At 27.7% G+C, this 23,154-nt stretch overlaps 1 protein-coding gene across 5 annotated transcripts in view; it reads right to left on the bottom strand.

Annotated features, from left to right (window-relative positions):
• Positions 1-23,154, bottom strand: part of LOC130663926 (uncharacterized) — a 168,966-nt gene that overhangs the window by 145,108 nt on the left and 704 nt on the right. For 4 of the 5 annotated variants that reach the window (XM_057463501.1, XM_057463499.1, XM_057463500.1 and 1 more), the window contains exons 2-4: positions 21,120-21,629; positions 20,062-20,254; positions 17,293-17,472 (exon numbers count right to left, since the gene is read on the bottom strand). In XM_057463501.1, coding sequence (XP_057319484.1) covers positions 17,330-17,472; positions 20,062-20,254; positions 21,120-21,629 — 846 coding nt within the window. In that variant the 3' untranslated portion in view covers positions 17,293-17,329. Of the gene's footprint in view, positions 1-17,132; positions 17,473-20,061; positions 20,255-21,119; positions 21,630-23,154 lie in introns of those variants that run through there. The other variant, XM_057463498.1, reaches the window with a different exon arrangement.

Here is a 23,154-nt window from a genome sequence, read left to right as displayed (position 1 = left end):
TAAATTTTCGAAGTTTAACAGGTATGGAACCGATTTTTTACATAAATTACACGATTGAAGCATAATTTTTAATGAAAATACAATGTGACTATTTAAAAATATATGATCTATGTGATTAATCAAGATATTGAGTTGAATTTTAATTCGAAAAATTTAAAAAATACAATACTTATTTTTTTGTAAAATTGTAATTAGTTTTTGATAATTGTGAGTGGTTCCATACCTAATGAACTTCGAAAATTTGAACTTTTACACTTTGAACTTGGAAATTTGAACTTTAACAATTTGAACTTTTGTAAATTTCAACTTTGTCACTTGCACTTTGAATAATTTTGTATTTCTTTCATCAAAAATAATTTTTTTTTCATAATTTTTCATAATTCATAAAAGTTTAAATTTACCAAAGTTCAAATTGCGAAAGTTCAAATTGTCAAGTTCAAATTTGGTAAAGTTCAATTTTCAAAGTTCATTAGGTCGGTCACCAAAAAATCGATATTCATGTAAAATTAATGAATTTTATTAAATTCCCATGTCAAGTTTCTTTGAAAATCGGACAAAATTGCTAATATTGTACATCTAGTTATTTATTTACATACTTTTAGATTCAATTATCATTTAACAAATAACAAATTTATTCATTTATTTTTTTTATTATTATGAAAGTAAAATAAAAATTACTCTAGATAAATATGTGAACAGTTATAGTGACTGCAATTCGTAATAAAAATTTCTGAGATGATGCATAAAAATATAAATCCATCGAGTATTAGAAATTATAGTAGCTATTTTATTCAGAATGTTAGATTAGATATGAAAAAGGTAAGTATGTTTGATCAGCAATTTGGAAAATTTATGTTTAGAAAGTGCATCATCAAAGTTCTATAAGATAGAGGTAATCTTCTGCGAGACAAGAGCCACTGATGCAGTCTTGTCTAGTTTCTTCCGTGTCTCGATACTTGAGAAACAAACAACGAATTTCATTATAATACCTAACCGTTTCTTTACTAATGTAATGTAATATATAATGTAATGTGTACAAACATATATGTGTATATATTTATATATATATATACACTCATCGACCAAGGTGTATCTCACATATTGCCCATGAGCAGTTTCCTCGTGGGCGGCATACAGGTGCCTCTGGGCACTTCGACCGTCTCAAGTAGATATGTTCAAATACTGCCCACGCATTCTGACATACGCACTTGTCAGTGGCGTACAAATATCGGGAGATGTTAGACGGGCCCATAAGATTATTAATGCACTTATCATGTTATTTGCTATGTTACTACTGATTTACTAAATCACTTTTCTACTACAAGTTTTAGATTTTTTTTTAAATATATAGCTACAGCTGCAAACTAATTTTTCAAGCCTACATTCATATCTGAGACCTTGTTGAAGTTTTATTTTAAAAAAGTTATTATTTATATATTTGTCAATAAATTACGGTGTGATTTCATGCTCCGGGCAAAATAAAGATTTTTATAATTTAATTTAATTACAACACCGATCTTAAGAGAGCTCTACTTTTTTTCTCTATCACTCTCAAGTGGATGAACAGGACTATCCTTCTTGCACTTTCAATGCAATTGAAATTGCACAGTAAATGGAAACTTTGTCCACATTTTTCTTTTAAACAAAGGAAAACTTTTGAAAAGGAAGAACGTAAATTGTTAAATTATAAAATGTTGTATTTATGCTCGCTCTTTATTTTGTGTTTCAAGTTTTTGAATGAGGAAAACTTAGACAAAAATAACTAAAGACTCGTCTTAAAAAAATTTGAATTCAAGTCAAGAAAAATTTCGTATGAAATATAAACTGATTAGTTTTAAATTATTCATTATCCATTCAGTTAATCCATTCAAAAGTTATAAAATGTTTACATACATGCACTGAGAAAAAAATTTTCTCCTGACAACTAAATTTTAGTGATGACAACAAAATGATTTAATTGCCCATTGCCAATCATCTATTTGGTTGTTTTCACTAAATATTTTATAATTCACGAACAAAACAAATTATTAGAAACTATAGAATATTTATTAAAGATAATTACGCGTTAAGTAGTAATCATAAAATCAAATTGATTACCTGTAGAGCTTATAAAGTAGCCATAATGAAATATATGAGTGATCCTTAGAGGATGAGTTATTAATAACAATTGAATATTATTTTAAAATGACAGGATATTTATTTAACAATTAAATAAACGCATATTAAGAAAAATAATTCATTTCCTTGACACGTACTTTTTTTTTTACTATGACAAAAATTGTTCAGGGAAACATTAATATTAATCATTAATGTCATAGGGTAATACAGGATACCCCTATATTACTTTTAAAAAAGGGTTATCGTCACTCTGTTAATTTTCAGCAACGCGTTCCATAAATGCTTTAAGTTAGAAATATAGTAACTCTGAAATAAGTTTCTTACCAGGGACACTACAAGTGGTGGGCGCGATCTAGTGGCGAGCACTGAACTACTCCAGCTGCTGCTGCCTAACACCATAACTTTTAAATCAATAATTATTAGGTTCAAATATATATTTATTAACCTCGAACAAACATATATATTTATTTTAAATGAAAATTTTTTTTTGTGTCTACACGGAAAGAAATTTTCTTTGAAAATTACCGTTAAATTTACTATAATCGTGGGACGAATGGCACGATCTAACTATTTTTTTTCAACAAATTTCACCGTAGTCTACTGTAAATTTTATTTGATTTTTGGTAAATTTTATGAAGTCTACCATAAAATAAATAAATTTTTTCGTAATTTTTATTTCAAAAATGGTAATAAATAAAAGCGTCGCATTATGCCTCACGATTATAGTGAATTTAACGCTAATTTTTTAAGAAAATTTCTTTCCGTGTAAGCAATATTTATTAGAGTTAATATAATAATATTTTGCTTTAATATTTGGATTTGTTGGCACTATAAAATAGTTTAGTTGTCCATTAAATAAATATTTTCTTAACTTTACCAAATGATTTTATTATCTTAGAGAGAGAAATATTAATGTCAACCAAATAGAGTCTATTAAATCATTTGTTAAAAATGACAAAATAGATTATATTGACGTAATAAAATTTAGTTGTCCCAAATAAATTTTAGTTCAACAGAATTTAACAAAACCAACTTAATTGTCCGAAGAGAAATTTTTTCTCAGTGTGCAGAGAATTTTTCAGTAAAAATTACCTAAAAAGGTAGATACTGTGAGGACATGTAGTAAATATCTAAATTTTTTCCATGCCTATTTTGTAGAATATAGTACTCGATAACATGTATATGAAGTACCACTTCTACCAACAACATAGTAACAATTTAGTTACTGGGCAGATGCCCGCACAGTATCAAACTTTATGGGTAAGTTTCACTCGAAAATTATCTGCGTGTACGTACATCCATACATACACTCGGACATCATCTTGAAAATAGTCAGAATAAGAGATTTAAAAAGAAAAAAATTTCATTTGTTGTTACACCGTGAAAAATTTGTGGACTCGGTGTAGTGTGAATGACTTAGTTTAAAATGTTGGTGTGAATATCCCATCAAATTTAGGCGGTGTTCATTAAAAATTTTTACACCACAAACGTGTAAATGTGTAATTTGTGATAATTTTGCGTTACACTGAAATTTTTTATTTCAGTTATTTGAAATGGTAGCAAAATTTTTCAGTAGTAAAATAATTAGTTTTATTATTGAAAATGATAACAGTACACGGAGAAATTATTCTTGTTTAGAATCCTATGGTGTCATAGTAGTACCGGACCATGTTGGCCACCTGTCGGAAATTGAAATAAACATTGGTAGAAATTGCTATGACCATAGTAAAATATCAAGGTGGTGGAGATGACCACCAAAATAGCAATCATCCAAGTATTATGTGAAATTCATTACATACACAGTTACACAAAGAGAAAATTATATGCAGACAAGCTTCAGACTGTAACACCGATAATTAAATTCTGTGTTAGTTTAGATAGTAATTATTATTTGTGCTGATGGTAACTATTACCATCAGGTTATAAAGAATTACGACGTTGATAATAGTTATAATTTGTTAAGATAATAAAAGTTATAATTTCTGATTATCATCAATAATTGAAAATTTTGCCATATAATTGATAGATACTACAATCCAGATTGTTTATCTAATAATTTAAATGATATTCACTACTATCGAAAACAGTTTAAAAATTTTGCTATAACTAGATGATAAATTTTACTATAAAATTCTCTCCGTGTAAGAAAAATAATCATGAAAATCTTGGAATGTTCAAAATACTATTGAATGTCAAAATATAATTAACATAGTTATTGTTCACGTAGTTAAAAATGTTCAATAATCATTTGTAGCGCATTAATCAAAATTATAGCGAGTAACGCGGAATGGTGTAAAAAAAATAGATTACACTGTGTTAAAATTACACGGATGGATAATTTACACCGAGGATTTTTCGCACCATTATTTTACACTACACGGCAGTATAAAGTGTTGGGAGGGGGGCATTTTTACACCAAAATTTGTTTACAGTGTATTTATATCACCGAAATAATGTTATAAGCTCTTTAAATAGCCATCAATTATTCATTAATTTTAAATCAATTTGTATTTCTTTGCTGAGAATTTTTTTTTTTTCGATTAATTTATAGAAACACTAGCAGCTAAGTTATTTGTAAATTATTTTAAAATCTCTAATTGATTCACTTACTCCTGCATTATAAAAAAAAAATATAACTTTTGCTGTTACATCGTATTCACTTTCACTGAGTATAAATATTAACATAATTCAGAGGATACGCTGATATACGGTCATTGAAATTCAGTCTTACATCCCATAAATCTTTGATTTAAACTCCTGTTAAGAATTTTAATCAAACTGAAATAAAACTATCATCGTTACTTTTAGCTTTTATGAACCTATCAAAAAGTACTTATTTATTATTCACATAAAATTAGGAATGAATGTATAAAAATTTTTTTTTTTCATATCAAGATTATTCTTAATTGTTGAGTTTTAAAAAGTTCAGAATAAAAATTTTATGAATTAACATTTTAGACAAATAAATTTTAAAATAATAATCGAAATTGATTTTCTTAAATTACGAAATTTGTTCGGTGAAAAAATTTAATTAATTATGAAGCAATCATGCAAACGAGTAATTAATTCATTTTATTATTTCATAGTTAACTTCCTCTTATTATTAGCATCCGCAGAGTGAAAATATAAATGAAATAATCCACTTGTTTAATGAGTGTATATTTACGTTGAAGAGATGTCAAATCTTCAATATGATTCATAAATTAAAATAGCTAACAAACCATTAGAATCATTACCTACTCAAGTTGTTACAATCCAGTGCACATATATCCGTACACAGTAAAGTGTTTACTGAGAAAATTACAAGTGTGTTTATATATACAATTAAGAAATACAAAACGAGCAAAAATTGAAAACTAAACAGCACAAAATTTAATTATTAAATAACAATTGACTATACTGTATTCCATAATATATATAGATATGTATATATATTTTTGATTCCTGAACTTGAAATATAAATGAAAAAAAAATGCATGCCAATTAAATTTCATACTAATTACAATAAAAAATTTATTTGAAATTATAACAAAAAATTTTCACGCATTGAAATTATTTTATAATTTATAATCATATGTTAAAAAAATATATAAACTTAAATAAAAAATCTCATCAATAATTTTAGCATATATAATTTGGCTGTGAATATTTTAATGTAGAAAATTTTTGCGTAACTATTACCAAATTTTCATAAATGTTTAAATTATTGTAATAATCTGTGAATCATAAGTAATAAAGAAGTAAAAAAATGGCTGAAATTAATGTAAAAGAAGAAATCGACAGTTATTTAATAAAAGATTTATAAATGTTACTTTATCATTTTCTCTGTTTAAAAATAATCGCAATTGCGTAGAAAGTTTAAGCCACAAAATAGTTCAACAATCGTTTTCTTGAGAAAGCAAAAAGATTAAGAAGAAAAGTGAGAAGAAGACTACTTCACTATACGTGTCATCTTTTCCGTCTAATGAGAGGTTAATAGCAACTTCAGAGTCCTCATCTGCGGCTACTGCTTCACCCGCGGTCTAAGTATTGTAATACAGTGTTACAAGTTCAGTGGGAAAGTGTCGGGTTTTTTAATAAGTAACTAACTATCAAGATATATCCTGAGAAAAATATTTATATACAACCCCGTTTTTCTACTGTCATTTAAAAACTAAGCATTAAAAAAATGTGGATAGTTATCTCTGCATATAATTACTAAACTATTTGCATTCAGCGGCACAGCGGTTTCACGTCAAGTACACAATTAAATATACCTATTCCTTTATTACATCTTATTCACTTATATATTTAATTGTAATCGATTTATAAGCGACTTAATATTTCACAAACTCGTTATTGTTCGATCTATTGGTCTCTTTATAGAAAAAAAAAGTCTATCACTATTTATATATTGTCATTTTACTTAACGAAAGCAACTATTAACGATATTTAATGTATTAATAATGACAAATAGTATTTAAATAATTGACATAAAAAATAATGAACAAGATTGACTTTCTATAAGGCTCCTGCCTTTTATGCATGATGCGCAATGAGCCCGACAAGGTCGACCTTCCGCACAAGTGTCCGGGAATATACAAGAATTAAATCTTTGTGATGCAACTTAATATATGTATGTTTATATTTATATAGACATATATATATAAATTTTTTTTTATTGTCCTAGACAAAGTATACACTTTTTTAATTTACTAAACATAATGAGGATACTTATAAGAAGTGCTGCTGATGGCAGATCAAAATCCTTGAGTAAAAGTAGCTCAAGTTCGATGGTGCCTCATTGTCATGTCATTGAGTACCAGAACCACTGAATATACAGTTCGGCATGACAGGAACCACAATTTGAGAATCAAAATGCTTCCGAAAGCATCAAACATCCAATATTTCATTTCATCGTAGTAAAAAAAGAGTTTTAAATAAAAGCATAAACTTTATCGTTAAAAATTTCAAAATATTTAACCGACAATTCGTCCCCTATCTGGGTAAATTTTGTAACTGCAAAATCTGCATCTATTCTGTTACACGTGCGTTAATGGAAATATTAAAATTAAAAAGTCTCTAGAAAATTTTGTTATAATTATTAAAATTTGAAGCTTTTTTTACGCACTAGCAGTACTAAAGAATGTTTTTCACTTATAATGTTAATTATGAAAAAAAAAAGTAGTTAAGAAGTTTACCCAGAAAGGGGACGAATTATTTATTACTTACAAGAAAATAAATAAAACCCGTTTAATTTAAATACTATTAATTAAATTATTTATAATAAGAAATCAGAAACCTAAATGTTAATATATCCATTTAAAATAAACTCGTTCTCACGTAAAATTATTGCACCGCACCTAAGGAACGATAATTAAATAATTTACTTAAGTAACAATTGCAGAAGAGTGCATACATCACCGTCCAATTGATTCCAGGACAAATGACTTTGCTAGAAAGTTTAAAGTCCAGGTTTAGTAAAAGATCAATCTTGATCAAGTAAATATATACAAATATGTGCCTGCATGTATATATACATACATACATTTAAACCAAGTAAACTGTAGTTTTCCATCGGTCTATCAATATTCGTAAAAGATTTAAATATATACCCATGTATACATGCATTTAATCACCAATCAGAGAGAAAAGTAATTCACCAATCCGAGTGAGTACGTCAGTTTAAGTAACGCGAATCGGTATATCTCGTAACCACTCGTGCGTGCACGTATATCCTTACATCGCAGAGGGACAAGAAACGCATATAGACTACTCCAAGTCTCTCTTAACATACCTTCCAGCAATTCATACCAATATATATTATATATATAGATATATGTGTATATCTACACATATATGTAGAAAGACAGTTGCGCATGATATTAGGGAAAAGTATTAAAATAAGAGAAAAGGACACTGGGAAGTCATTAATCGAGTTGGAATGTAGAACAGCTTGGAATGTAAAAACAAAAAGAAATACTTGTATGTATATATAGATATATAAAAGAAAACAAAAAGGATAGATAGACAGGACAATGGACCAGGCGGTGGTCCTCGAGCTTCTGCCCACGCGCTCTTAAACGCGCGACTTTTAAGTTCCGTCAGTCGTCTATTAAATCCTGTGACTTGAATTGTCCCGGATACGTCAACGGTAGCTAGCAATACAGAAAACATTTAGCAATGTCCTTTCATGTGACTATCGTGTCTTGGTTATTGTGAACACGTGTGTATTATAGTCCAACTTAATATTATCACTACAAACTGACCATATAGTAGTACATTGTATTGTTGATACACATCAGCAACTATCAACAAAAACAATAAACTATAAACAAATAAGAATAACTTAAGTCTTGTTCTCTGACAGATGATCGATTTTCCGTAAAATCCGCTGAGAATTCAACCTTCTCAATACATTAATTATGTTCCTGTTAACCTGCATTATCTATTTGTATATTGGACGTGAACAAGATGCCGAATTAATTATATTTTATAGATACTGTTAGAAATTTTGTCCAATTTTTAAAGATAATTGTCATGGAAATTTAATGAAATTCATTAATTTTACATGAACATCGATTGTTTACATAAATTAATCAATTAAAGCATAATTTTTGAAGAAAATACAATATGATTTAAAAATACATGGTCTGTGATTAATTAAGATATTGAATTGGATTTTAATTAAAAAAATTTTTAAAATACAGTACTAATTTTCTTTTAAAAGCGTAATTAGTTTTTGATAATTGTAAGTTTATTAAAGTTTTGTTATAAAACTTTAAGTATTTAAAAATTATTTACACTTGAAAAAAAAAAAAATTGCAATTAAAATGATGGTTTTTGAAACAACTATCAGCTTTAAAATTAATTGATTTATGGACAATAAACATAAATTATTGAAATAAAATAAAATAAAATACGTTGTAATTTTAATTTTTATGACACCTATGACTTGGAAATTTGAGTTCATGTAAAAATAAAGTATATAAATAAGTTAATATATATTGCACACCTCAAGCGCCGGATCGAAATTATTTTTTCGACTAATTCCCTCACGTTAAATCATCTCTACACTTTTTCGATTACATTAAAATGGGTCAAATTGTATACTAGTACAAAGATAATTTATTAAGAAATAATTTCGACCCGGTATCAAGTCGATTCATTCCATTGATTTAAAATGAATTAATTTAATACTCGAAACCAGTGCTGTCAATTGTCCTGTATGAATCTTCGGAACCACGATAACTTTCGAAAAATATAATGATTTGGCATAACTGTTTTTTTAGCTTTGTATATTTCGTCGCAAAAAGACCCTTTTGAAAATTGCTATCTAAATCTTTTTTGTTTAATTGTAATTAATAAAAAACTTAAAACCTGTATTTCATTCAAAATTCAGCTGTTATTTTAAATTTTTCATTATTTTTTACACACCTCAAGCGCGAAAGCGCTGAGGGTGCTTTATGATCGCTCTAATTTTTTTGACATTCTCTCACACTAAATTATCTCTACACTCTTCTGTTTACACTAAAATGGATCAAATTGTATTCTAATACAAAGACAATTTATTAAAGAATGATTTCGACCCTCTATCAAGTCGATTGATTATTTTTTTTCTTCTTTTTTGCTTCCACCGACTCCTGGCAGCAGCACTAGTATGACAGTAAGATTAAAAAAGAATTGATATTTGATAAAAAAAAAGGCGGGATATTTACAGAAAATTTTAAATAATAAAAATTAAAGTGAAAGAAAAAGCTAAAGAAATCGAACCAAAAATAAAGTTTATAATCCAAAAGCTCAATAAAAATTTATACTAAAAAAAAAAATGATTAAACTTGTAAAATTATAATATATTCAAAGTAATAATAAAAATTTAATTGGAATTTATTAATAACTTCAAGTAATTTGCTTTAAATTTAAAGTAAAATTTTTAACAGTGGGGGTTTGCAATTAATTATACGGAGTAGTAGAAAAATTTAATTCAATTTTATGTGTATGTTGTTGAACGTGCACCGATAAACTCTAATTTAGCAGCATTTATTTTATTGTTATTACTATTCATTGTACTGTGTGTTACTTATAAAATTTATATTTATCATACTATTAATTTGTTGCTGATAAATTGAATGTTTATAGAGGATATTGCACATGAAAATAACGTGACAACAAGATGCTGTTTGTCCTCGGACACGACAGGGCGTCGAGTCTTGTACCGCGATTAAATTCGAATAAGGAAACTCGAGGGTCACTGAGAAAATAATCTGGACAATTGAACAGAAAAATAATCGGATAAGAATAATTAAAAGTTAAAAATAAGTATGATTAACTTTTTAAAAAATATTTATTTTCGTATTAAGGAAGCGATAATTTAATATGTATTTCCTGTTTATATTTAAAGATTTTTAAAATATTTGTTTTATTTTTAAAATCGAACGGGCGTAAAGTCGTAATACGAGAAAGGTAAATCCATTCGCCAGTATGATTGAGCCCGAATATGGAGAGCACAGGGTCGTTAAAGATATATTATAGTGGCTCCTCTTAGTTTGGTGTAGCCTGTAAATAAGAGTCTACGGCTATAATAATATCATGATAATCAGCAGAATGAGCCTGCAACTGGAATGTATTATGGATGACAAAGAAGAAAATAATAAATATATTAATAGTGCGCAAAAATTCGGAACCTTGACATCACCATAATAATTTACATGACAATTTTCTTATCAAAAATGTCAAAATAAGATTTATAATACTGGCTAATTATTCGTACATTCATTTATTATTATTTTATCTCAGACACTGTAACACGCAATTAATGTAATTTCCAAAAAATTTTTTATGGTAATTTTTTTTCATTACGTAAAGAATTTTAAAAAAATAATAACGTAGGAAGCTGAATTAATAATGACTAGAGAAGAATATTTAATTTTATTCTTTTTTTTTAAATATTGATATAACATTGGGTTTGTTTTTTGTTTGTAATAATTTGATTTTAAAATAACTAGTTATGTTTCAAAGCTACCTATTATTTTTAAAATAAAGATGTAGAATTACTGGAAACTTCCGGGGAGATTGGATATATTATTCAAAAGTATTGAAATCAATTGAATATGAATAAAAAAAAATGATTTGATATGTTTCGTGATAGAAATGTGATGCATATTTATGAATGTTGACATTAAAATATTTATTAGTTATTCATAATTATGTTTTCTGTATTTTTTTAAATTATTAATTTAATATTTTACATAAACTTTTTTCCTCATTTAGAAAATTAAAAAATATTGAGCATTAAGGGGGGTCACTAGCATGACCGCCCGAGAAAAAGATGATTTTTGGGAGCTGCATGAAATGCGTGAAATGTTTAAATGTTTTAAGAATATATTTGTGGATATATAATGAATCCAAGATGTAATTTTTGGACGAAAAAATTCAAATTCAGCGAATTGTTCACAATCTCTTAACGCTCCAAAAAAAGAAGTCCCCCCAATGTAGCAGTGATAGCGACCTTCACAGTGTATGAAATAAAAAAAACCAGAAAGTTTATTAAACTAGAAGGTATTTCCCGTACCGTGACCCTCGAACTAAGAAAAAAATCGAAATTTAACATAATGGCGGAGTTTTTAAAAAAAAATTTGATGATTTTTGGCCTGCCAAAATTAAATTTTTGATTCGATCGGAAAACTGGAGGTTCATGGTACGTAGAAACACATATAAAAGAAGCTGCAATGCGAATCAAATTGATCGGATGATTTGTCTTTGAGTTATAGATGCAGCAATTTTGAAAAATGTATTTTCGAGAACCGATAAGCGGCTGCTCTTCAGATGGCTGCAACTCAAAAAAACTATTCGAGATATGCACTTTAAATTTTAGTATGTTATTCTCGAAGGTATAGACTATCGAGATATGCTGAAAAAAATGAATTCATTTTTCAAAATTTTACCCTAGTGGTCCCCCTTAAAGAAAAAAAAATTTTTTTTTCTTTAATTCAAGTAGCATTGAATTTCAACTGACGTAAAAAAAATTTCAATGATTGAAAAACAATAATTTAAAATTATGTACCTAAATTATGGGTTTAACTTTAACAAACCTATAATTTTTTTACTAAAAACAAAACAATCTGAAAACGTGCATAAAATATTTATCTAGACTCAACAAAGTTCTAAAAATAAAAATCAAAGTAACATTTAACAAACAAAAAATAAATTTAATTCTCAATATTATATATCCATTATCGTTTTACTAACTTGAGTAAAAACAAAAAGTTAATAATTAATTATAACGACTATTTAATTCGACATAAAATATCATCCATTAAGAGAAGCATCAACAAACATAATATAAAGAAAACATATCTCAGCCTCAATCTACTTGCTAACTCTTAAACATTAATCTCTTTTTTACTCTCATTGCATTCGCCGCAGGTCGACAGTTCGTGCGACCGCTAGTCGTGAATTATTTTCAGCCCCGGAACCGCGTACTTAAGATTCCGACATGGCTGCGTAACCATTGAAATTTGACCAGTAGCTATTTCATTTATTTCTATCTCTCCTACTTCAATTAACTGCAAGTGCATATATACGCACCTTTGAGAGCAATAGTACAAGTAAGACAACTAAGATAAGTATGAGTAAGTCTTCTTAATATTACTTTGATAGACTGAATCAGTAGGTGCACTTCAGAATATAAAACGCCCATCAAAATGATCACACACACAGACATTGGCCTACGCGTCTGTAACTTTACGCGCGTCCTATCCTTTCATAATCCCAAACTAGTATTAAATGCACACAAGACCAGTACCAATACAACTAAAAGATACAGAGTTTACTGTATTGAAGTTTGTATGCATTGGATTGCGCACTATGCGTTGAGCTGTTGACTCATACAAAATAAATCTTGCCGTTTAGTTTTAACTTGTGTGCATCAAAAACCTCATCTTTTTATTTTAGATCCCTTGTTGTTAAGAATTTGGCGCCAACTTAAACTCACACAACATTACCAACAACAGAGAGCGTCGACCGATTTCATAGTAACAAACTCTGAGCGTAGGCAAACGCCGACGACAGTATGTCGTAAAATTAACAAAACAACTTTTAAAAATTTAACGTCATTTAATTATTTATTTCATTTACTAATTAATTACTTTATTATCATAAAAAACACTACTCAACATTATGACTATATCTGATTAAAATTAAATAAAAAAAAAATTTAATAGACTATCTTTTATGAACTGTATCTGTTAAAAATTTCACTTTAAATTCAAAGCAAATTACTTGAAGATATCAACAAGTTTAAATCAATCAGATATATTAAATATAATTATATATTAACTTATTTATATAAGGTAAAAGACCTAATACCCGATCAGGGAACTAGTACCCGATCACTTATGTATTTGTATATCTATATTTAGTTAATATAGATATACAAGTACATAAGTGATCGGGTACTAGTTTCCTGATCAGGTACTAGGTCTCTTATTTTACTTTGTTTTTATATTACTTTGAATTTTCGAGTCGTAAATGTCATGAAAATTAAAATCACAATTTATTTTAATTTATTTCATTTCAAAAATTTTTTTTATTCTCCATAGACCAAGCAAGGGTGGCAAACATGTGGATTACGCCTGAAAGTTTAAATTCGTGCCCTGTTTGTAGGGAAGATAATTGTTCTTTTCTCTTATGAGAAAATAAATGATAAAAATTTGCGTACGCGCATATGTCATTCTTTTTACAAACAGAGGCAAAAATTTAAACTTTCAGGTGAAGGTCTGGTGAAAAATTGTTTACACGGAGGAAGGTAGGACGTCTCAATTCGCGTGTTTGCCACCCTCACCTTCTGCTAGAGTATAGGCAATTATACACAAGGGTTGGAATGTCCCTCCCTTGGTGTGTAACATACTATTTGTCTCATAAATGAAAAGAACGACTTTCTTCCCTATAAACAAGGCAAAAATCCGTCCAATTAAAACTTTTGGTGCAGGTAGTGAAAATTTGTTTTTTTTTTTTTTTTCATATATAAATAGTTTTTAAATGCTTAAAATTTTATAACAAGACTTTAATAAACTCACAATTATCAAAAACTAATTACGGTTTAAAAAAAAAAAAGTTAGTACTGTATTTTAAAAATTTTTTGAATTAAAATATAACTCAATATGTTGATAAATCATATAGAACAGATACTTTTAAACAGCCACATTATATTTTCATTAAAAAATAATGCTTTAATTTTTTTAATTACAGTCGGACCTCGTTATAAGACTGCCATTCTGTCTTTTTTATAAACCAGATATCGCGATAGTTTGAGAGAGATACTAAAAGCCTTATAACGAGGTCCTACTGTATGTAAAAAATCCATATTCATGTAAAATTAATAAATTTCCATGACAATGATCTTTGAAAATCAAAAAAAATTTATAACAATGAATCTAAAATAAATGTATTTCTACAAATGAAATAAATAATTAAATTTAAAATAAAACTCTTTGTATAAATATACACTTTCCGTTGTCTAGAGCGGTATCACTGAAGACATTTAAGGGCATACTCTCAAAGGCTTTTTCTTGTGACTTTCTGACAAGTAAACATACACTACACTGTATTGCATTATGCATCCGTGGATTGCTCGAGTCCTCGGATTCGCACGTGCAGAGACACTTTTATTGCGTGTTTATACTTTTTCTTCCTTGTTGTGAAAGAGTCATCTTTCTTTATGGTATACTAATTTGGAGTACCGGGTGCTTTATCCATGACCAACTAAATTGATCAATTGTTTTTTTCAATTTTGATGTATACTTAAAATAAAAACTTTATGGATTTAGTAAAAATAACAGCAATAAATAAAAAAAAAAATTTTTTTCTCCATTGATTACTTAATTTACAGAGCGTATATCAATGAGCCCGCATTCGTTAAATTTATCCGGCAAGTTCAAACAAATTAACAAGTGTCATTGAGTCATTTTACAGTACAATCTATTAATAAATATTTCCATAAAATTATTAATAGTATACGTAAATTTAACCACCAATATAAAATGTTTATAAATTTTAGTCATCCAACAATAATTGATAATTTAAAATTTATCAAAGTTATATCCTTGAGGTATTTAAAACGAATGGCGCATGACTAATTGTAAGATCAGTGTACTCCTAACTCGTCTCGCCCGTGGCAATATATCGGTCAGTAAGACCGTGAACTCTATCAAATAATAATAACAATAATAATAATAAATAATAAAATAAAGCTAAAGTGAAATAAATAAAAATGTAAAACGCGTGTTGACGACACAACATGGACCTTAGGACTTCCTTAGATGGTAAAACATTTATTTGAAATGATCTTTCCCTCTGCAGAGGCCAAGAGTCAAAGAAACAAACCTCCACTATACCTGTTGTAATAAAAAATTGTAATTATCCTATAGCCTGTACTAAAATCAATTCTAGTGCATTACTGCCACCAGTAAAAAACAAAATATATATAAGTACAAACAATCTTTATTATATATTTGACATATGTCAAGCTACGTTTAATAGCTTAAACAAATCATATCGCTCTCATATTTAAAGAAATATCACATTACCACTGGTAAGTGTAGTTATTAAAATAAGTAAACGACATATTGGTCCGGTAGTAAGTCATATATTTATGAGTATAGAGAAAAGATTGATGACTCTCCCTCATCAAATTTCGCCGGTGGCAGTATCGCCTTGCCGGAAGGCCATGAACTCCCCTGAGGCGATTGCTCGGTGCGTGTGTTCATTTATACATTTGTGTATGTCCTTATATATTATTTCTTATAAACTTATGTCTGAGTTTTGTGTGTATGCGCGTATGTGTGTGTTTACCTCGGTCCTTCCTTTTGACTCCCTTAGATGGCAAAACTTTTATTCGAGATCGTTTTCACATTGGAGGCCGTAAGTATACATGCGGTGGACGATGATCAGCAAGGTACAATACGAAGACCGAGACTGAGACTGGGACGGCGACGACGACGACAACAACGAGATTGCGATGCACGTATATGAAAGTATATGGGCGCCTTTGCAAGGATATTTACTTCCTATTAACACGACTATCCCTATAAGGAACACGGGTCAACCGGTCGAAAAAATTATCCATCGAATTACTTCGAGGTTATTTCCTAAATAATGTACACGCGTATGAAATCAGTTTATGTCGCCGCGACCAATTTGCCTTCCCGAACACACTGAACTCAACTTGCGGGGTCAAGGAAGATCGTTACCGTGTTTTTAATTGATACAACATGTCTACCTCATCATTTGTGGTAAAATATAGAAAATTAGTATCGGAAAATTTCGTTTGACTCAATACTTTATACAATAAATTTATATTTTTTTATCTTCAAGTTAATTTAATTTAATTTTTTTTTTTTTTTTTTCAAGATATGTGTAATAAAATCAAGGTGCTGAGTGACAGCGATAACGAGGCTACGGCAGACCTCGAGGGACTCTGAGCAAAAATATATTATATTAAGCTTACAAAAATAATTATTATAAAAAAGTAATCAGTATGAAGTTTGTTCCGAAGAGAGAATAACTTAAGGACGGCACTTGTGGTGGACAGTCCGAATGTTATGGGTATTGGTTTGGCATCCGAATTGCTTAATTTACCACACCAGAAAAACAACACTCAGGAGTTTAAAGAAACAAAGAGAGACAGAGATCTGGTAAACCTTGTTTTTTTTTTTTTGCGTCATAGTCGGTCGTAAAAATTCAATGCGGGTTTATAACGAAACGGGAATTTTGAATTTTTATTTTTATTTTATTTTTTTTTTAGGCTTTAAAAGTTATCGTTTGTACTGAGTTTGAATATTTTTCCACGAGTACTGCGAAACTTTATTTAATAGAAATCTGTATTAATACTTTATTTTTACCACGTACTTTTAAAATATTTTTTTATTCACGCTATTTTAAATATTTAAAGCATTAAATTACTGGCGAATTTTAATAATTTGCATCATGTAATGAATTATGTATTATATTATATTATATAAACATGTTATGAAACATTATAATGTTAATTTATTTATTTTAACTTTTTTTTTTATTCATAATAATTAATTATGTTAAATTCTCGTAATTATTTAAAAAATATTCCGACGTGATAAATATTATTGGCATGAAAGATAAAATATTTGATATGTATTATATTGAAAATATTCTGCTCACCGTAAACATAATAATACGAATGTAAGTTGACAGCTTACTAAGATTCACTCAATTCTGATTCAGAATTGTTGACGCCGGCATCTTTTTTTAAATCTGTCAGAACCGCAGAAACTTGGACAGCAATCCAATCAGTTAAGAAACCTGACGGTGCTCCAACCGCAACGAAGTTCAATCGATCGCCTAAATTGCAAAAAATAAAAAAAAAATAAATAAAGTTGATGAAAGAAAAAAAATTAAGACTTTATATTAAAACCTTAACATGGTAAGAAGTTTAAGAGCTATCGAGTTCGGAAGTTTATTTGACAGATAATATTGTCGAGGCTGTTATGATAGTGATGGATTAAAGTGCTTATCATCGTAGATTTAATTTTTATTTAAAATTGCTTAATGCAAATAAAATAATACGATAGACATTCAACTAGAATATATCATAGAAATAATTGAAAATGTCATAGATGTCAGAAACATGCGGAAATTTATTTCTATTGTTTATTATTCAAATTTAATAGTTTTAAGTTGTCAATTATAAATTAATGGATATTTGACAATAAATAAATTAATGAATTGACAATAATAATAATTCAAATTTTATGTAAAAAATTTAATAACATTAAAAAGAGAAAAAAACTATAATCATAATTTGGTAAATAGTTTTAAAAAAAACTAATATTCTAATTTCTTTATTAAAAACTTTTTCAATTATGCACTGAAAGAAAAAAATACTGTTTTCAAGTATCTGCGTGTTTGAATCCTCCCGAGTAAATATTTGTCTAATCATAGTAAAAATATACTCCAACCAAGTAATATTTTCTTGATTGAAGAATTTTTATACTTATTTTAAGAAAATATTCTTGGTTGGAGTACATTATTACTAAGATTAAACAAATAATTTTCTCGGGAGGATTCAAACACGCAAATACTTGAAAACAGTATTTTTTTTTTTCAGTGTGAGGGGTTTGCACTTTTCTCTCTATTGCACTCAAGTCTTCAAATGGTACTATCTTTATTGCACTTGTGCAGTAAATGGAAACTTTGGTCGAGTTTTTCTCTTAAACAAACGAATATTATAAAACAATTAAAGCGCACTTCGCTAGATTAGACAGTAGTGCAGCAATAAGCGGTCTATATTTTGTATTTAAAGATTTTGCTTCCGAAAAAAACTCAGCCGAAAATGTCTGATAACCCCTGTTATACCAAAAAAATTAGAAGAATAGTAGAATAAAAAAAAAGTAATTATTGTTATTTTACAAACCAAAGATCTCCGATTAATCGTTAAAAAATAACACACTTTAAAACTGATTCTATAAAAATTATATCAATTGACATTATTAAAAAATCAAACAAAAGTTTTTTATTAGAAATTAATCAATAATCAATAAATAAAATTCCAAACTAAATTATCGTAAAAAAATTGTTTTTAAAATTACAGGCATTCAAATTTTGATTTACTAATATATATTTTTAGTGTTTATAAATAATAACCTTTTCACTATATCTAAAAATTTTTTATCACGGGTATTCTGGACAAATTAATTGATAAATTAATGAAACATTAATTTTTTGAACGACGTTTCGTCACTTAATTATTGTGACTTTTTCAAGTTCTCAAATTTGTTGATTATAAGTCAAATTAAAATTTAAATATACGGTCATCAATCAAAAACTTTAGTTCTTTACAATAAAAACTTAATTGCAACATCTCGATTATCTGATACCAATTAATAATTGTTTTAATTAATTTATAGATTAATCAAACAATTATTCAAGTTTCAAGTAACATGTCTATTTAATATATTTGTTATTTAAGGAAATACGGCTTTACTGATCTGCTTAATTGACGGTTTTATTAGATTATAAACTTCGTACGAGTGATTAGATATAAATATTATTGGCATGCATTATCAGAAAAAAGTCGATTTCACCTCGAATATATTTGCTGGGCTCATTAGTTTTTTACATCTTTATAAATTGAACATCTTTTGGTCTCCGATTATTTCCTAATGATGTATGGAAATCAGTGAGCATCATCCATATGTAATCACCTAATCACTCATACGAAGTTTAGAATCTAATAAAATTGTCAATTAAGCAGATCAGTAAAGCCATTATTCCTTTAATAACAAATAAAATAACTTTGATTGTTTAAATAAAATGTACCTGAAGATCAATACATTTTTCGCGCAACGAAAATAAAAAAAAATCTATGTAATTCGATTGCTTAAAAGTGACGTAAGGGGTAATTGGGGGTGGTTGCAATTTTCGACTGACATACTACAGTAAGACCTCGTTATAAGACTGTTAATTTTTCTCTCAAACTATCGCGATACCTGGTTTATAAAAAAGGCGGCAAAATAGTTTTATAACGAGGTCCGACATAAGCGAAATATTTTATAAATCTAGATCCAATAGATTTTTTACTTTTCATTTTGTTTTTTTATTTTCGTTCCACGAAAAACGTTTCGATTTTCAGGTACAGTAAATAAATTCAAAAAGTCATCAATATAAATATTAATCAATCTATAGAAAAATAATAGACAATCATTTTTTATTATCTTAATAGACAGCAGTATTTCATTTAGTAAAATAATTTATACGGGAACTATGAAATTATATAAGTATTTTAAAAATAACTAATGACAAAAATAAATACACTCTTCATCTTATTAATTGAGAAAACATAATTGGATATTCTTAATTATTAACTAGTATATTATTTTAAATCATTTATCTTAACAAATAATAATAAATTAAATAAGGTATTGATCTTACCGTTAGTAAATATTTCAGCGAGATCAACCATGTTCAAACACAATTTATCAATAAACGTACTCCGCCGATGAAATATTATTGTTTGGAAACAATTAATACTAAATTCACCCAACATAACACCAAATTCATCATTTATAATATCGACTACAATGCCTCGACCGCATACAAACAGTGTATTGGGATTATTTATGTTCTTAAACAAATAAAATATCATGTTAGAAATTTTATAACTTATACAATTATTTAACTCTTTAATAGTCACCTAAAATATACACAGAAAAAAAATTCATCTTGAGTCAATAAAATATTTTGGAAGACAAACTTTTTCGGGAACTAAGCCAAGATTTTCTTAAGCCAAGAAAATTTGTCTTGGTTAAAAAAAATTGGTCTTGGTCGGAGATTTCTACTTTGCCCGAAAAAATTGAGGTTTCCAAAATTTTCTTGAATCAAGAAAATTTACTTTCAGTCGAGAATTCTTCTTTTTCTGCGTACATTTAAGAAAATTCAAATTTTTGAAAATCTACTATAAATTCTCAAGTAATTCATTTCTATTTCAACGCTTGTAATTATTTATAAAATACTACACTAATAAATTTAAAAAATAAATATAAGAAAATTTGCAATAAAATACCAAGAGTCAATTTTTTTCGATTTTCAATTAAAATAATATTTCAATTCAACAAAACATATTTAGTCAATAAGAAAATTAATAATTGTCAGTTTTAAAATCATTTTATTAATGAAATATATCGAGGGATTGAACACTAGAAGGGGATACACAATCGGGTATCCCCTTTTAGTATTTTCATTAATCCATTATAGAGTAGAACAGAAATAAAAAATAAAATTTTCTATTTCAATTGAAAGATTTTTCATTTATAAAAATAAATAAAGTTTCTCTTCTATAAATTACGACAATAAAAATTTAATATCAAAAACAATAACAGCATTTTTATTTTAAATTTTATATTAAACTTCGGAATAACCTTTTGTGTGAAAAATTTTCAAGTGACTATTAAAGAGATAATTTTTAAAAAATAATATCAAAATATAATTACCTCTTTAATAAGTTTTAAACAACTAATATTGAAATCATTTTGAGAATCAACTTCGATATTATCATTCCAAACTGGCGTCGAAAAATCACATTCGCCATTAATATTATCAAATGAACTGTTAATTAATTTAGGTCTGATGCCAATGTACGCACATGTTGCAAACCATTGACATTGTTCATCATTTTCTTCAGCAATACACGGAATTGCATCGAATGAAATACAATCGCCAATTTTAACTTCTTCCGTCAGTGTTTTACCGGAAAATTTTTCACCCTTACAATATAATTTATTAGCAACAAATAAAATTCTATGAGATTTTCCAGAGTTATCAGTCAACTCAATAACACCACGGAGATTATTGAGACTGGCAATTCGTCCTGATACAAACATTAGACCACTTTTTATTGCTACACTAGACCATGGGCTGGAATCAAGCGTCCAACAAATGGTCGCGTACCAAGTACAGTCTGAGTACTCTTCTGAACACCAGGTGTAACCAGAAAATTTCACCTATTGGTATATAAAAAAAAACAATATAACAAATATATTATTAATATAATATATATGAGAAAATAGAAATATGAATTTTTTATGTTGTGGTCAATGAGCTTGATTATTTATGATAAATAATAACTGAAATTAATTATGAGTGTGAATGTAGCCGACAATTGGCAATTTTTAAATTTTTGAATAAAATCCCAAATAGCACAGAGACAACTTTAAGATGCCATAGATGTCTTTTAAAAGGACAAGACAAATTTTATCATGTCTCAAAACCAAGTTTTTTAAAAATAAATAAGACGTACAGATGTTGGTCCTGGGAGTCATAGAAAATTATGATCCTGAAATTAGCAGACAGTTAAAAATTTGTGAATTTTTATTTCAACGACTTAATTTAAAAAAAAAATAAATATAAAAATATGCACATGTAGAAAATTTAATAAACTATAAGTGCAATTTTTTCAAATATTCTGTTTTTAATAATTTATTGTTTAAAAAAAAAATCCAAAAATTATTGGACGTCGGCTAACTTCAGTATCATTAGAAAATTTGATCTTTTACCCATCAAAAAAGATATTTCAATTAAAAAATTATTTAAATAACTTATTTGAAAATTATTTGCGATTTACTTTCCCAAGTAGCACTCTTGCCTTTGTGACATCTATAAGATATCAGTTTTTATGCTGTTTTTTGACATATCGATAAGACCCCAACATGTTGACAAAACGATCAGAAATTTATGCCACCGAAAAAATATCTACTTAAAAGACTTGACACAAGTGACGACAAAAAGTAAATTACAAGTAGTGGTACAATAAGTCATCTAAACGATTTTTTAACTGACTTTTCTTTTTTAAGACAGGAAAAACAACCCAAATTTTCTACGTCTCCTAGGACCAACATCCGCATGTCTGATTTATACCAACAAATTTTCTCTTATCCTTTTAGAAGGCATCTTAAAGTTGTCTGCGTGTTAGTTGGGTTATTTCGTCACTTGGATCATGTCTTTGAAGCAAATATTTTTTCGGTGACATAAATTTCTGATTATTTTATCAACATCTTGGTGCCTAATCGATAGGTCAAAAAACATGAAGCAGATATGATACTGAAGTTAGCCGAAATCTCATAATTTTTTAATATTTTTCAAAATGATAGATTTGAGAAAAAAAAAATATTCAAAAAAATACACTGAGTTTTTTAAATTTTCTATACGTGCATATTTTTCAATTCTTTTTTTCTTGTACATGATTCGTTGAAAAAAAAAAAAAAATTCAAAAATGAACAATTGTCTGCTAACTTCAGGATCATGAAGCAGACATTAAAACAATTTATTTATTTTAAATAAATAAAAAAGTACTTGCAGAAAAAACTTTTAAAAATTGTCTGATGTCTGCTGCTTTCAGTATCTTCAAAAAACAGCCTCATAACTGCTATCTTATAGAATGAGTGTGAATGTAGCAGACATCAAACAAATTTAAAATTATAAATAAATAGAGTAAATAATTTTTAAAATAAAATTTTTAAAATTGCACTT

Source organism: Microplitis mediator, chromosome 2 (genome assembly GCF_029852145.1).
Source record: "Microplitis mediator isolate UGA2020A chromosome 2, iyMicMedi2.1, whole genome shotgun sequence".
Taxonomy (NCBI): domain Eukaryota; kingdom Metazoa; phylum Arthropoda; class Insecta; order Hymenoptera; family Braconidae; genus Microplitis; species Microplitis mediator.
Note: the sequence above shows the minus strand (reverse complement) of the source record. Positions and strands in the feature narration are given on the sequence as shown.